General features: G+C 34.6%; 1 protein-coding gene and 1 pseudogene across 2 annotated transcripts; both read left to right on the forward strand.

The window, feature by feature from the left end:
* Positions 1-468: 468 nt before the first annotated feature.
* On the forward strand, positions 469-1,591 carry LOC132272430 (rust resistance kinase Lr10-like; annotated as a pseudogene).
* A 3,311-nt stretch (positions 1,592-4,902) lies between these two features.
* On the forward strand, positions 4,903-7,580 carry LOC132273616 (rust resistance kinase Lr10-like). 2 transcript variants are annotated; one of them, XM_059774596.1, is made up of 4 exons: positions 4,905-5,854; positions 5,963-6,003; positions 6,117-6,137; positions 6,336-7,580. In XM_059774596.1, exons 1-4 carry the CDS (start codon positions 5,166-5,168, stop codon positions 7,478-7,480), a joined length of 1,896 nt encoding a protein of 631 aa, XP_059630579.1. In that variant the 5' UTR covers positions 4,905-5,165; the 3' UTR covers positions 7,481-7,580. The 2 variants fall into 2 exon arrangements, with proteins under 2 accessions (XP_059630580.1, XP_059630579.1); XM_059774597.1 differs by lacking the exon at positions 6,117-6,137 and having other exon boundaries at positions 4,903-5,854.
* Positions 7,581-16,242: the final 8,662 nt, after the last annotated feature.

Consider the following 16,242-nt stretch of genomic DNA (forward strand, 5'->3'; position numbering starts at 1 on the left):
ACAATTTGAGTCCCACCATGCAATTGGCCCATATACCAAACCAATTCCTTACCAAACCACAATTCGGTCTTCACATAACTCCATTGTTTAACCCAACAACGCATGTCTCCAGCCCAATATCTTTACAGCCCAAATACCTCTATGGCCCAAATACCAAAATGGGTGTCAACAGTCATTCCATCAATTTCTAATTTTTAATTGATTTTTATGATTTCTATGTACTTCATTTTGATGAATTTTTTTCCCTCTTTCTGGGTGATTCGTCTATCAGAGCACAAGGTCATCACCGTAGGTGAGTTAAAATAGATAACTTCATCTCTTGATTAAATAGCCAACAAAGAACAAAGAAAGTTTTTGATTAAATGCAAATATTGTTCTCTGCATATGACCAATTAATTAACGATGTACTAATATCTACTCTCCCTCTCTCTTTTAGGAGTCTACATCATACTAAGGATTTCAATTGGGATGTTATGCTTGATTATATTGCTGGCGTATAGATTCCAACGAAGACACTTGTCCATCGACGACACTTCTCCAGAGTCGAAACAACTTCATGTTAATTAGGTATTCCTATTCAGATATAAAGAAAATAACTACAAGTTTCCAGGATAAGATAGGTCAAGGGCAATACGGTTCAGTGTTCAAAGGCAAGCTCTGAAGTGGTGATCTTGTAGCAGTAAAAGTGTTGGGCATGTCAAAAGCCAATGGGCAAGATTTCATAAGTGAAGTCGCCACGATAGGAAGGATTCATCATGTTAATGTGGTGCAAATAATTAGATTTTGTGCACAGGGATCTAAAAGAGCTCTCGTATATGACTTCATGCCAAATGGATCTCTCGATAAGTTCATTTTCTCATGAAGAGAAAAGACTCTACCATTCATCAATTGGGAGAGAATGTATGAAATTGCAGTTAGGGTGACTTAAGGAATTGAATACTTACATCGAGGCTGTGACATGCAAATTTTGCATTTTGATATCAAGCCTCAGAATATTCATCTTGACCAAGTCTTTGTCCCAAAAGTTTTAGACTTTGGCCTTGCAAAATTGTACCCAACAGATGATAGTATTGCCTCTCTCACTACAGTAAGGGGAACACTTGGATATATTGCTCTCGAACTGTTTTATAAGAACATTGGAGGTGTGTCATATAAGGCTGATGTTTATAGCTTTGGTATGCTATTGATGGAAATGGTGGGGAAAAGGAAAATTTTGAATGCTCATGTAGAGCACACAAGTCAAATATACTTCCCATATTGGATTTATGACCATATCAAGCAAGGAGAGGACTTGCAGTTGGGACATGCCAATGAATGAGAAAGTAGTTGTGCGAGGAAGATGATCATAACTATATTGTGCCACATACAACTGAAGCCCGTGGATCGTCCCTCCATGAGTGAAGTACTATAAATGCTAGAAGAGGGGGGGGGGGGGGGGGGAGGGGCGGAGGAGCTACTACAAATGCCTCTCAAGCCTTTCCTATATTCCAATGATGTGTCTGTACATGATCAAATAGACAACAACCCAATAGAGGTACCAACTTCATCCCATGCTGATATGAGCATAACAATTGATGATATGCTAAGGTAGTATTGTGTAATTTTGAACTTAATTAAGCATGTCAAATTAATTAAAACATATATAAAGTCTACTTGTCCAAAGAATAATAAAATCACTTTCCTATTCTCCATAGTTTTTGCTCAATTTAAGCTGGAAAGGTGTAAATCAAATTAGGGGTACAACTTGTGCAACATAACTAGGCTAATCTATACCTAACCTTTTTTTTTTTTTTTTAATTTGGATAATCATATTTACCAATTAGAGCTAGGTTAGGGTTAAAAAAAATAAAACTCAAACTTTATTTGGGTAGTCATCATGGTGAGGTTTCTTAAATTCTTGCTTTAAGATTATATTAGAGAGTGTAACGACCCAAACCTGTTAGATTCAGATTGATATTGGGTGGTGCAACACAAGTCAGGTTCTTACCCGAACTCGAGGTTAACTTAAGGGAAAAATGGCCATTAACAATGATTACCAAGTTATTTAAGTAGTGAGATTAGAATGAAGTTCAGGGTCGAAGGTGCAAACACAAGTTCATCTAACCGATCAACTCCAAGTGATCAATCAGATCACCAAAACAGAGAGTATGTTGTTTCTCTAAACCATGTAACCAATCAAATGAGGGCATCTGATCGGTTAGATGAACCCATCTAATAACTGATCAGCTCCAAGTGATCGATCAAATGACCAAAATAGAGAGCAGGTTATTTCTTTAAACCATATAACCAATCAGAGGAGGGCATCTAATCGATCAGATTGCTCATCTAATCGATTAGATGGACAAGCTAGAATCTTCTGCACAAAATCGTATAACCGATCAGATGGGGGCTAAATCGCTAACTGGGTCCTTACCCGAACCCGAGGACACTCAAGGGTAAAATGGTCATTTTGCTTCATACTATGCTATAAAAGTCAAATTAGGGTCATAACGGACATTTTCAATAATTTTGTTTCATACACATAAGATAACCATAGCTTCGGATCTACTCTAGGACCCTAGGGTTCATAAGGATAAGATGGTCTTTTCATACCAAAACCAGAGAACGAGACCCACACCATGTGAAAGAGTCCTTTTCATGTTTCTGTTTTCATGTGCACCACTATTTTTTTCCCCTCGCTAGCAGAGATTTCATATTTAGTCCTTTATGAGAGTCGGGCATTCGCGTATGAGATGGGTGCATTCTAAGTATTCTAAAAAATCAAAATCATGCAAGTAAACAAATCAGGAAGACTTAAAAGTGAGTCATCATTGATTAGTAGGAATATGAACATGGAAGTTTTTTTCTATTCTATTGTGCAGATAATTCATCAATGGTTGTAATTTAAAGATGGACCACCAGATTATGTAGCATCGCCCGCTAATAACTTGGATTCACCGAATTTCGATCGTTACACTCTCAAAGGCTTTCTCAAAATTACAGTAAACTAAGTTCCAAAAAGTCATCTATAATTTAGGAGTAAAAGAAAGATTTTATAGATGTTAGGAAGACTTAATATTACTTGAAAACTAAGTCAAATTCATGCAAAAATAACTCCCCAAAATCTGAAAAAAAAAAAAAAAAATTATAATAAAATAAAAAAATAAGAAACCTAATTGGACTCAAATTGCAATTACCATATTAGTTTCAAAATGGAGCGCAACGCGACCTGTTTCACTAAGGCATTGAATTTTCTTTTAAAACAAAAATTCAGTAGCGCAACCAATTGCATTTTAGGGCGATCGGTTCCGCAAGGGCAGTGCACTTTAGTAAAATAGAACTATGAAAATTTTCTAAGTGCCGAACTCAAAAACTCACCAAAGATGAAAAATAAAGTATCCTCACCAACATACCTTTTGTAACATGATGTTCTTATATGAATCAAAGTTGAGCACATATTGATTGCACTTCTTGTTCTGCTTCCAATATCGAGACTCAAAATAAAACAAAAATTACAACTCTATCGGATAGGTTTTGACACTGAATTTTTCCAATTACAAAATTAATATCTAACAATAATGGTACATTATATATCAATAAATAAGATTATTATTGTCTTTTCATATTAGGAAAAAGGTAAAATATTTATCATTTTATAAAACTTGCTCAACAGATTTGCGGAAAGAAAATGATAGAGGCATCGTTGGGCAAACGCGCTAAAACCTAAAGAGAAGTTAAACTAATAAACCCTTAAATTAAAACTAAAAGTCGATCAAGAGTAGAATAGTGGAAAATTTGAAAAGATGATAGAAATTTCCTCCAGAAAAAGTGGACAAAAAGGAGACGAGGGATGGAAGTCGGGGAAGGGAGTTAGAAATTTTAAAAAGAGCCATTGTCATTTCTCTGTTTTCAGGTGTGCCTTTATTATTATTTTTTTCCTCATAGATTTCATATTTAGAAGTTTATGTGAATTGGGCATTTGCGTATGACATGGGTGTATTTAAAGTAATCTTCTGAAAAATCAAAGTCATGCAAGCAAACAAATCAGGAAGACTTAAAAGTTAGTCACTATTGATTAGTATGAATATGAAAATGAAAGTTTTTTTTTCTGTATTTTTAAGTCGTCTCAAAGTCGAAGCCATTTTTTTCGGACATAACACAGAAATTAATAATATGGGAAGGAGAAGGGAAATGACCGAACAGGATTCATCAATCGACACGATACAACCACACGAAAGTCAAGCCAAATTATAATAATGTAAAGCAACTAAAACAAAGAACACATAAAATTTTATATAATGGCAATTATGGCACTTTATATTATATAATAACATATTATAATAGTTGGTCATTCTGCATTCAAAGTCATGCAAGCAAACAAAAGAGGAAGACTTAAAAGTCCGTCAACTTTGATTAATATAAATATGAAGGTAAGAAGAAATTCTATCCTGGCTGGTTAATATGTTGATTTGAAGTGGCATAGACTCTGTTTCTCAAGATCAAAACTCACACTTTTCAAATTGTAAATTTTCAAATAAACCTATATTTGTATTTAATTTATTTATTTTTTATTTTTTTTCCACTCTCCTGTGTAACTTATGCTATTTTTTTATATAACCAATGTGAGTATTCTATGTCTGTATTCTGAATGAGTTGATTATTCTGAATAATTTATGAATAATCAAGGAAGTTTTTTTCAATTTTTTTATGTGGATAATTTATCAAATTACACCAAGCATCCCACACCACACAACAGGCAAATCAAATCACAGGACCGTATTTCAGAACAAAGTAAATTCACTACATTTTCGTCCAAGAGAAAATTGCATCAACTTTGACTCGGTCTATAAGAGCCCTTTTCATGCTTATAGTAGAAAACAAATCTAATTTCATTTTTGGTCCTTCTCATGAGTGCCACTGTGTTTCCGTGATGAAAAATATTTTTTTCAAAAAAGATTTTTTTTTTTTTTGGTTCTTTCCAGCCCTTCATCTGTTGCCATCGATGCCAATTAATGAATCCTTTCCAGTCCTTTCCCTTCTCCTTCCTCCTTTAGTTCCTCCTACTAGCCCCACTATTAATTATCCCTTTGAGACTACTTTAAATTACAGAGCCACCAACGAAAGTTCATATTCATATTAATCAAACTCACCATCAGGCTTAAATTCTCTCTCTGAGCCATACACAAATGCCCACGACCAAGAACTCACATATGATTTCAATAGCATTAAGAAGATATAGAAGTATAGTTGGGCTTACTGCTATTGTAGTTGTTCTGTTTCCTGAAACTTATATTGCCATTCAAAACCCTTCTTCTTGCGGAACCATTGGTAATATCAGCTACCCTTTTCACTTGAAAGGCCATGCTCGTAGCTGGGGTGACCATTACCACGAATTGTCTTGTGAGAACAATCGCACAACTATGTACTTGTCTGCAGGAGCACTTAAATACTATGTCCAAGGCATCTCTTACGAAAAGGGATTCTTAAGATTGGTAGATGCCCATCTAGACAACGATCAGTGCTCTGTTCCCGCCAATTCCTTCCCGCTTCTTTCCACTTACCCTTTCAATTATTATTATTATGATAAATTTTATGGAATGATTGATTTTATATATTTTGTGAGTTGTGCAAGCCCAGTGAATTCTTCAAACTACATAGATTTCTCTTCTTGCGTCAACACCAAAACAAAGTCGTATGTTGTGTTTAATGTTTCAAGTGCATTGGAAATCCATGACTCCTGCACCATCAACGTTATGTATCCGTCGCCGTTCATTGAAGTCCCGAGCAGCCTCACTATTTCCGATATTCACCAGGAGTTGCTTCGAGGGTTTCAGCTTTGGTTTCGGAATTATGACCAACTTCCATTCAGGATGAGGTACCAAATGCATGCCAATATTTAATGCTTCTTATAAACACATACAAAAACAAATTATTTTCTTATTTCTTGGTGCTAATTTCACTTCAATCGGTCGGTTGAATTCAGGTTAAAGTATTTCCTTGAAGACTTTATTTACCACCGCAAAAGTAAGGTTATCGTCATTCCATCAATTTCTTATTTTTAATTGATTTTTTATGTTTTCTATGTACTTCATTTTGATGAATATTTTTTCCCTCTTTCTGGGTGATTCGTCTATCAGAGCACAAGATCATCACCGTAGGTGAGTTAAAATGGATAACTTCATCTCTTCCTCTCTCACATGTTAGCTTGGTTAGTCACTAGGTCCGACGGTAAAACAAATTGACAAATAGCCAACAAAAAACAAAGAATAGTCCCAATATTAAATGCAAATATTGTTCTCTGCATATGACCAATTAATTAACCATGTACTAATATCTACTCTCCCTCTCTCTTTTAGGAGTCTACATCATACTAAGGATTTCAATTGGGCTGTTATGCTTGATTATATTGCTGGCATATAGATTCCAGCGAAGACACTTGTCCATCGATGACACCATTGAAAATTTTCTTCAGAGTCAAAACAACTTCGTGCCAATTAGGTATTCCTATTCAGATATAAAGAAAATAACTACAAGTTTCCGGGATAAGATAGGTCAAGGGGGATACGGGTCAGTGTTCAAAGGCAAGCTCCGAAGTGGTGATCTTGTAGCAATAAAAGTACTGGGCATGTCAAAAGCCAATGGGCAAGATTTCATTAGTGAAGTCGCCACGATAGGAAGGATTCATCGTGTTAATGTGGTGCGAATGGTTGGATTTTGTTCAGAGGGATCTAAAAGAGCTCTTGTGTATGATTTCATGCCTAATGGATCTCTTGATAAGTTCATTTTCTCACGTGGAGAAAAGACTCTACCATTCATTAATTGGGAAAGAATATATGAAATTGCAGTTGGAGTGGCTCGAGGGATTCAATACTTACATCGAGGCTGTGACATGCAAATTCTGCATTTTGATATCAAGCCTCACAATATTCTTCTTGACCAAGGCTTTGTCCCAAAAGTTTCTGACTTTGGCCTGGCAAAATTGTACCCAACAGATGATAGTATTGTCTCTCTCACTACAGCAAGGGGAACACTTGGATATATTGCTCCCGAACTGTTTTATAAGAACATTGGAGGTGTGTCATATAAGGCTGATGTTTATAGCTTTGGTATGCTATTGATGGAAATGGTGGGGAAAAGGAAAAATTGGAATGCTCATGCAGAGCACACAAGTCAAATATACTTCCCATATTGGATTTATGACCATATCAAGCAAGGAGAGGACTTGCAGTTGGGACATGCGAATGAACAAGAAAGAAGTTGTGTGAGGAAGATGATCATAACTGCATTGTGGTGCATACAACTGAAGCCCGTGGATCGTCCCACCATGAGTGAAGTACTGCAAATGCTAGAAGGGGGGGAGGAGCTACTGCAAATGCCTCCCAAGCCTTTCCTATATTACAATGATGCGTCAGTACATGATCAAACAGACAACAACGCATTAGGGGTACCAACTTCATCCCATGCTGATATGAGCATAACAATTGATGATATGCAAAGGTAGTATTGTGTAATTTTGAACTTAATTAAGCATGTCAAATTAATTAAAACGTATATAAAGTCTACTTGTCCAAAGAATAATAAAATCACTTTCATATTCTCCATAGTTTTTGCTCAATTTAAGCTGGAAAGGTGTATTCAAATTAGGGGTACAACTTGTGCAACATAACCAGGCTAATCTATACCTGACCTTTTTTTTTTTCTTTTTTTTTTTTAATGAATTTGGATAATCATATTTACCAATTAGAGCTAGGTTAGGGTTAAAAAATAAATCTTGAACTTTATTTGGGTAGTCATCATGGTGAGGTTTCTTAAATTCTTGCTTTAAGATCATATCAGAGACTATAACAACTTGAACCCGTTGGATTCGGATCGCTATCAGGTGGTGCAACACAAGTCGGGTACTTGCTCGAACTCGAAGGTAAATTAAGGGCAAAATGGTCATTTATAATGATTACCAAGTTATTTGAGTGGAACCCTGGGTCAATAGTGAGATTAGAATGAAGTTCAAGGTCGAAGGTGCAAACCGAAGTTCATCTAACCGATCAACTCCAAGTTATCGATCATTTGACCAAAACAGAGAGCATGTTGTTTCTCTAAACCATGTAACCAATCAGATGAGGGCATCTGATCGGTTAGATGAGCCCATCTAATAACCGATCAACTCCAAGTGATTGATCAGATGACCAAAACAGAGAGCAGGTTGTTTCTCTAAACCATGTAACCAATCAGATGAGGGCATCTGATCGATCAGATGGCTCATATAACCGATCAGATGGACAAGCCAGAATCTTCTGCACAAAATCATGTAACCAATCAGATTGGGGCCAAATCCCTAACCTGGTCCTTACTCGAATCCAAGGACACTCAAGGGCAAAATGGTCATTTTGCTTCTTACTATGCTATAAAAGTCATATTGGGGTCATAACGGACATTTTAAACAATTTCGTTTCATAAACATAAGATAACCATAGCTTCGGGTCTGCTCCGGGACCCTAGGGTTCATAAGGATAAGACAGTCTTTTCATACCAAAACCAGAGAACGAAACCCACACCATGTGAAAGAGTCCTTTTTCATCTTTGTGTTTTCATGTGCACCACTATTTTTTTTTCCCCTCACTAGCATAGATTTCATATTTAGTCCTTTATGAGAGTTTGGGCATTTGCGTATGAGAAGGGTGCATTCTAAGTATTCTGAAAAATCAAAGTCATGCAAGCAAATAAATTATGAAGACTTAAAAGTGAGTCACCATTGATTAGTATGAATATGAACATGGAAGATCTTTTCTATTCTATTGTGCGAATAATTCATCAATGGTTGTAATTTAAAGTCGGATCCACAGGATTGTGTAGCATTGCCCTGTAATAACTCGGATTCACCAAATTTCAATCGTCACACTCTCAAAAGGCTTTCTCAAAATTACAGTAAACTAAGTTCCAAAAAGTTATCTATAATTTAGGAGTAAAAGAGAGATTTTATAGATGTTCGGAAGACTTAAAAATACTTGAAAACCAAGTCAAATTCGTGCAAAAATAACTCCCCAAAATCTGATTAAAAAAAAAAGAAACCCAATTGGATTCAAATTGCAACGCGACCGGTTTCGCTAAGGCAGTGAATTTTCTTTAAAAACAAAAATTCAGTAGCGCAACCAATTGCATTTTAGGGCAATTGGTTCTGCAATGGTAGTGCACTTTAGTAAAATAGAACTATGAAAATTTTCTAACTGACGAACTCAAAAACTCACCAAAGATGAAAAATAAAGTATCCTCTCCAACATACCTTTTGTAACATGATGTTCTTATACAAATCAAAGTTGAGCACATATTGATTGCACTTGTTGTTCTGCTTCCGACATCGAGACTCAAAATAAAACAAAAATTACAACTCTATCGGACAAGTTACCAATTCCAAAATTAATATCTAACAATAATAGTACATTATATAGCAATAAATAAGATTATTATTGTCTTTTCATATTAAGAAAAAGGTAAAATATTTATCATTTTATAAAACTTGCTCAACAGATTTGCGGAAAGAAAATGATAGAGGCATCGTTGAGCACACATGCTAAAACCTAAAGAGAAGTGAAACTAATAAACCCTTAAATTAAAACTAAAAGTCGATCAAGAGTAGAAAAATGGAAAATTTGAAAAGATGATAGAAATTTCCTCCAGAAAAAGAAAAAGAGGACAAAAAGGAGATGAGGGATGGAGGTCGGGGAAGGGAGTTGGAAATTTTAAAAAGAGTCATTTTCATGTGTGCCATTATTATTATTTTTTCCCTCATAGATTTCATACTTAGTTATGTGAGTTGGGCATTTGTGTATGAGATAGGATGCATTTAAAGTAGTCTTCTGAAAAATCAAAGTCATGCAAGGAAACAAATCAGGAAGACTTAAAAGTGAGTCATCATTGATTAGTATAAATATGAACATGAAAGTTTTTTTTTCTGTAATTTAAAATCATCTCAAAGTCGATGCCATTTCTTTCGGACATAACACATAAATTAATAATATGAGAAGGAGAAGGGAAATGATCCAAAAGGATTCATCAATTGACACAATGCAACCACACCACAATTAAGCCAATTATAATAACATAAAGCAACTAAAACAAAGAACACATAAAATTTTATATAAGGGCAATTATGGCAATTTATATTATATAATTACATATTATAATAGTTGGCCATTCGGGATTTAAAGTCTTGCAAGCAAACAAATTACACCAAGCATCCCACACCACACAACAATCCAAGGCAAATCAAATTACACCAAGCATCCGGCATCACACAACAGTCCAAGGCAAATCAAATCACATGATCATATTTCAAAGCAGAATAAATCCACTACATTTTCATCAAAGAGAAAATTGTATCAACTTTGACTCGGTCAATAAGAGTCATTTTCCTACTTATCATAGAAAACAAATCTAATTTTATTTTTAGTCCTTTTCATGAGTGCCACTGTGGTTCCGTGACAAATTTTTTTTTTTTTGTTTAGATCAAATATATTTTTTTATTTTTATTTTTCAATATTTAATAAAGGTGTAGATCAAAGCCATAGATAAGGGGTGTAAAGATAACTTTGTGAAAATTAATGAATAAATTATTTTTGTTAAGTTTTAATATTATTTTTCTTCTTAAATATTTTACGAAAACCAAAAATTAAAAATTAAAAAAAATATTTTACATCCAAAAATCCAAATAAACTGAGCACATGCATATAGTAAAATGAAGAACAGTAATTTCATTTTCTAATTAAGACAAGTGGAGCGCAGGTGAAGAAATGTTTTAAGACAATCGTCAACTCATAGCCACATAATCCAAAGCGACAACTTGTTCACTAATATGATATCTTAAACGAATAACTTTTGGGAAGTGTGCGACTCTGTGATACAACTCTCTGCCTTATTGAAGTGCACACCAGTTGTAGAGTCCAGCACAAAATTCACTTTGTGTCGAAGTTCTCTATATTGTATTTGTGTAATGGACCAAGACAACATTCACCTGATTTGTAGACCTTTATATGAAATTAGGCAAACACAACCCAACCCAACTAGACATATTAGTCCATTTGCCACAACCCAACCCAACTAGACATATTAGTCCATTAGCCCAAGCTGGTAATCAATTATTAATTTATTATTAACTTCACTTCTGTTTGCATAAAACGATAAAATAATAATAATAATAAATATAAATATAAATATAAATATAAATAAATAAGTGGTCCATTTACAATAACTTTAGACATCTTGTTTAAAGTTATTGGCATCCCATTCATGTTCTTCCTTATTTTCCTCAAGATCTCCTACAATGTTTATAGGAATAAGTGGTCCATTACTCCATTTACAATAACCCTCCACACTTCAAAATCTAATACTTTGGTGCATTTGCATATGAGATAGGTGCATTTAAAGTAGTATTCTAAAAATTCAAAGTCATGCAAGCAAGCAAACAAATCAGGAAAATTTAAAAGTGAGTCACCATTGATTCGTATAAAGTCCTCTCAAAGTCGAAGCCATTTCTTTCAGACAGAACACATAAATTAATACTGGGAAGGAGAAGGGAAAGGACCAAAAAAGATTCATCAATCGACACGAAGCAACAACACAATAGTCAAGCCAATTATAATCACATAAAGCAACTAAAACAAAGAACACATGATGTTTATGTTGAAACCTTGTGAGGGTAAATCAAATCACAGGACCATTAAAGAGAAAGTTACATCAACTTTGACTCGGTCATTAAGAACTTCAATTATTGATTCAGGTAGCATTCAAATGGAGCCATTCATTAAAAAAATTAGAACTTCAATTATTGATGCACGTATAGTTCAACTACTGGACAATTGTGATGGTGTGTGTTCAACTATAGGCCTTATTGAGCTAAACCAGTTGTAGAGTCCACCAGAAATTTCAATTTGAGTATAATTTAAAAAGGGATAATTTCTTAAAAATGGAATTATGCATGCCTTATGTCAAAATTAAGGACCCAAAGTCAACTTTTTTAATATGATGGAATTTTATAAATGTATGTCTTAACAACCAAAATGTCCTTTCTCTCTCTTCACCTACCATTTCTCTCTCTTCATCTCTCATTTTTGGAAAAACAAATTACACAATTAACATAACTTAAGGTTAGTACAATCCCTCAAAATTCCTCTTAATTCATCTTATAAAAAGTTCAAGGAAGTCTTTTTCGATTTGGAAAGGTATCATTTGTCAAAATACCACTGGTGTGACGACGCTGGTTTTTAGGCTAGCGTGTCCTGTGATAAACCGTAAGGATGATCCGATAACGGATCCGAATGCGGAAATGAAAACAGAAAACAAGACTCTTAGAAGTCAAAGTGACCTCCCATGAGGTCGTGGAACTCAATAAGAACTAATGCGGGAACGAATGATCAGAAAAAGACCGAACAGGCCCCCAAGGGCAAAATGGTCATTTCTAAAAATATAAAATCAAGTGCTAATGAGCACACCACTAGAAAGACAACAAAAATTTAATCAAATTAGACCCAAGAATCACTTGATTCAGAGTCCGGATGAAGAAGATATGAAACTCCAAAGTTTCATAAAAATCACATTTTTGGGTTTGAAATTAATGCAGCAAGGGTACTTCGCAAGGGGTAAAAAGCACTTTTTAGAAAAAATTAGATGCAATTGAGCATACCGTTAGATAGACCAGGAAAAATTAATGAATCTAGACTCAAAAATCACTTGATTCGGAGTCCGGATGAAGAAGATATGAAACGTCAAAGTTTCAAAAAAACCAACCTTTGAGTTTAAAATCAGTGCGGCAAGGGTACTTTACAAAGGGTAAAATAGTCTTTTCAGATAAAATTGGATGCAACCGTGAATACCGTTCGATAGACAAGCAAAAACTAATAAACTTAGACTCAAAAATCACTTGATTTAGAGTCGGGACGAAGAAGATATGAAGCCTCAAAGTCTCAAAAAAATTAGACTTGTTTTCTTAGTAAGAAATCGGGGCAGGAATAGTGTTTTAACAGCAAGCAGTAATTAAATTTTTTTCCAAAACCGAGGCTAAAAATAGACCCTTAAACGATTTTTCTGGAAAAACACGAAGAAGAAACCCCCCCTTAAAATCACGTTTTCTTCCCGACTATGCAGAAGAAACCAAACAAAATACGATGTAAAGTCTCTAAAATGCCCCTTGAACAACCAGGGTCAAGATGGACCCAAAAAGCTACTACAAGCATTTTTTTTTTTCCAGAAACAGCCAGAACAGAGAGTAAAAACGGGCTAGTAGATAAATTTTTCTGGAAAAACACAAAGAAGAAATCCCCCTCAAAATTGAGTTTTCTACGTGACTCCCGAGAGAATTAAAAAAAAACGCAATGTACAATGCCCGAAATGCCCCTCCATGAAATCTGGCCATGAAGGTCCAAAAAGCTGCTAAAAAAAAACAGAAAGTTGAACCTTGCGATCGATTTCCGGCACCAAGACGACATTTTCTGGAAAAATACAAAAAAGAAACCTCCCCTAAAATCACGTTTTCTATTTAACCATATTGAAAGAAGGAAATAAAACTGAATTAAAAAGTCTAGAATGCCCCTAGATCAGAATATGCAAAAAAAAGTGCGAAATGAATTCACAAGAGGCTCAAAACACAAACGATAAGGTTTTGCCTGGAAACGACCATGCACGCAAACGTAACTTACCTATTTGGACGTGCTACAATGGTCCACAACTTAAAAATACCACCGATACAAAATCCGACCCCCCAACGGGCAAAAAGGCAAAAATGGAACTTGGAATGAAAATTCGGAATCCAAAAATACAAAATGGGATCAAATGACCGTTTGGCCCTTGCCACACTTCAAACATGATTTATAAGACCCTATGAAAGAATGAAAACAGAATTCCCACACCCGATGCAACCATGGTGAAGCAATGACTTGCGATTTTTCAAGATTTTCACAATATTTCATGAAGTTAAAAAGTACATAGAATACAATATAATGATCATTGGCCTCCGGCCTCATCTCATACATATCAAATACATTGAAAGGAGTGTACTTAAGTACACATTACATACATGGAATCAAATATACATATTTTGACATATAAGTCTACAAAATGACATTTCATGCTAACATTTGCATAAAATGGAAACTTGAAAGCTACACGACATCCAAAGAATGCTAGGCGTCACGAACCAAGTCTTCGTACCTAAAATATGCCCCAGTATCGTAAGGGTGAGTAACATAAAGCTACTCGTAGGAGATAAGCATGCATCGACCTAGCATTTTACAAATTTATTACCTTAAGGTGAAACATGTTAAAGGGGTTCATGCCACCTAACGTCTATGTCCAAATGAGACTCGGGGAGCATCCTAAGCTACCTTAGAGTCTAAGCAACAAAAATCATGATATACATACGTGTATGAAACGAATCATGGTTGGGATAATCTAAGAACACGACAAGAAGAATGTTTGAGCATAGATTAACATGAATTGCATTTTTAATACAATTGAACCAGGTCTAGAGTAATCCATAAAATATGACAAAAGCATATTTGAATACAAGTTAACAAGAATCACATTATCCATGCAATTCAACAACAAAAGAGCATGTTATACAATGCAATAACGTATAAGTTCTCAAAGCCATCAACTTAGAATCTAAATCACAAAATAACAGTGGTGGTTCATGCCACCTAACGTCTAAGTTCTAAATGAATCAATATGATCAATCCTAAGCTATGTTAGAACGTCAAAACACAATTTTCAATATCGATGTAATTTAACCAACATTGGGACTTCCAATACAACGCATAAAGCACAATTTCGCAAAGTTAACATCATGTAACTTAAAATGGAATGACAAATAAGGAATAACAAGTTACAACATCATCTAATTATCAACTTGAAATTGAAATGCAAAGTCAAACAAAGTGGATACTCGGACGTCACGCCGGATCAGACCGACAACATAGTTACTTTAGGGTTACTAGCCCATGGGTAACCTTCCTATGTGCACACTAGACTATATAGAGGGACTATCCCCAGTACTAGAACCACGTCCTAGCCATAGCCAAACAACGACATCCCCAAGTTTCCAAAATCAACAAGTTGTGCAACAACGCATATATCAACAGGAATATGCAAGATAATCAACTATCTACCAAGCACAACCAAATTTGGAAGCCTATACAATACATGCTCTAAGTCCACAACTAATATGATGTGATGAATGCCGAATCTTCAGTGTGCGATTCGTTACACGCTATGCATGAATGATGTTAAATACGAAATGTGCAAATCATTACACAAGGCAACAATATATTCAATAAGGAAAACATATTCTCATGAGTATAAATATAGCAACTATGTTATCCAATGCTCAAAACATAACCAAATGAATATACAACAAGTCCATGTCCAGGATTTTAATATAGAAACGACTTTCAAACACAATTAAATCCATGGCTCAATTCGATAGAATTTAATTAAATAAAAATAGTTAAATTCCCTAAATTCTAATTCAATTCCAAATAACCTCAAATTAATACATATTAAAGAACATAGCATGGTCATCACCTATATCCATTCTAAAAGTCAATTAGGTTATTGGAACAACAAAGTAGAACTCTAATTAAATCATCCTAATTTAATTACCAATGTTCTAAAGCAACTTCAAATGGTCCACAATTAATATATACTAGTAGACAAGTCATGGCCAATACAAATATCAAGTTAAAATCTTAATTAAGCTAATGGGACCACAAAATAGATTTTAATTAATTCTTTTAATTAAAATCTCTAGATTTTCAAACTTAACCAAATGCTCTCAATTTAACATATCTTAGAGAACATGCCAAGGACTAATGTAATATCACATTACAAGCTTATTTCATGCAAGTTACACCTATGTAAATTAAACTTTCACTAAAGTTAAATATAAAATAAAGGTTGCAATTCTCATACAATTAATCCCAATTTAATATATGTGAACAACCACACCAAAGCTTAATTTTCTAGCATGTCACAATTCAAATCAAAGTTGTATATCACCATGAGGATTAAATCTTAAACAACGAAATTAATTAAATGAAAGGTTTCAAAACCTCACCGAATATTCTAAATCAAATATATGTGAAGCTATATGACATGTAGATCAAGAATATCAAGTCAGAATTCAAATAGAGTGAATAGTGCAATCGGGGCAAATTAATTAATAATTACTAATTTTCAAAACACCTCCAATTACTTTCAAATTCAACTATGTTGAATAGC

This window comes from Cornus florida, unplaced genomic scaffold, assembly GCF_030987335.1.
Source record: "Cornus florida cultivar Cherokee Brave unplaced genomic scaffold, ASM3098733v1 CherokeeBrave_3.0.0_Hap2_Chr09, whole genome shotgun sequence".
NCBI lineage: Eukaryota > Viridiplantae > Streptophyta > Magnoliopsida > Cornales > Cornaceae > Cornus > Cornus florida.

Excerpts from the sequence above, each read along its gene's own strand:
- LOC132273616 (XM_059774596.1), top strand. The coding sequence starts at position 5,166 with ATGCCCACGACCAAGAACTCACATATGATTTCAATAGCATTAAGAAGA. Across the intron at positions 5,855-5,962 it reads CAACTTCCATTCAGGATGAG|GTTAAAGTATTTCCTTGAAG; the intron begins GTACCAAATGCA and ends GGTTGAATTCAG. Across the intron at positions 6,004-6,116 it reads CTTTATTTACCACCGCAAAA|AGCACAAGATCATCACCGTA; the intron begins GTAAGGTTATCG and ends TTCGTCTATCAG.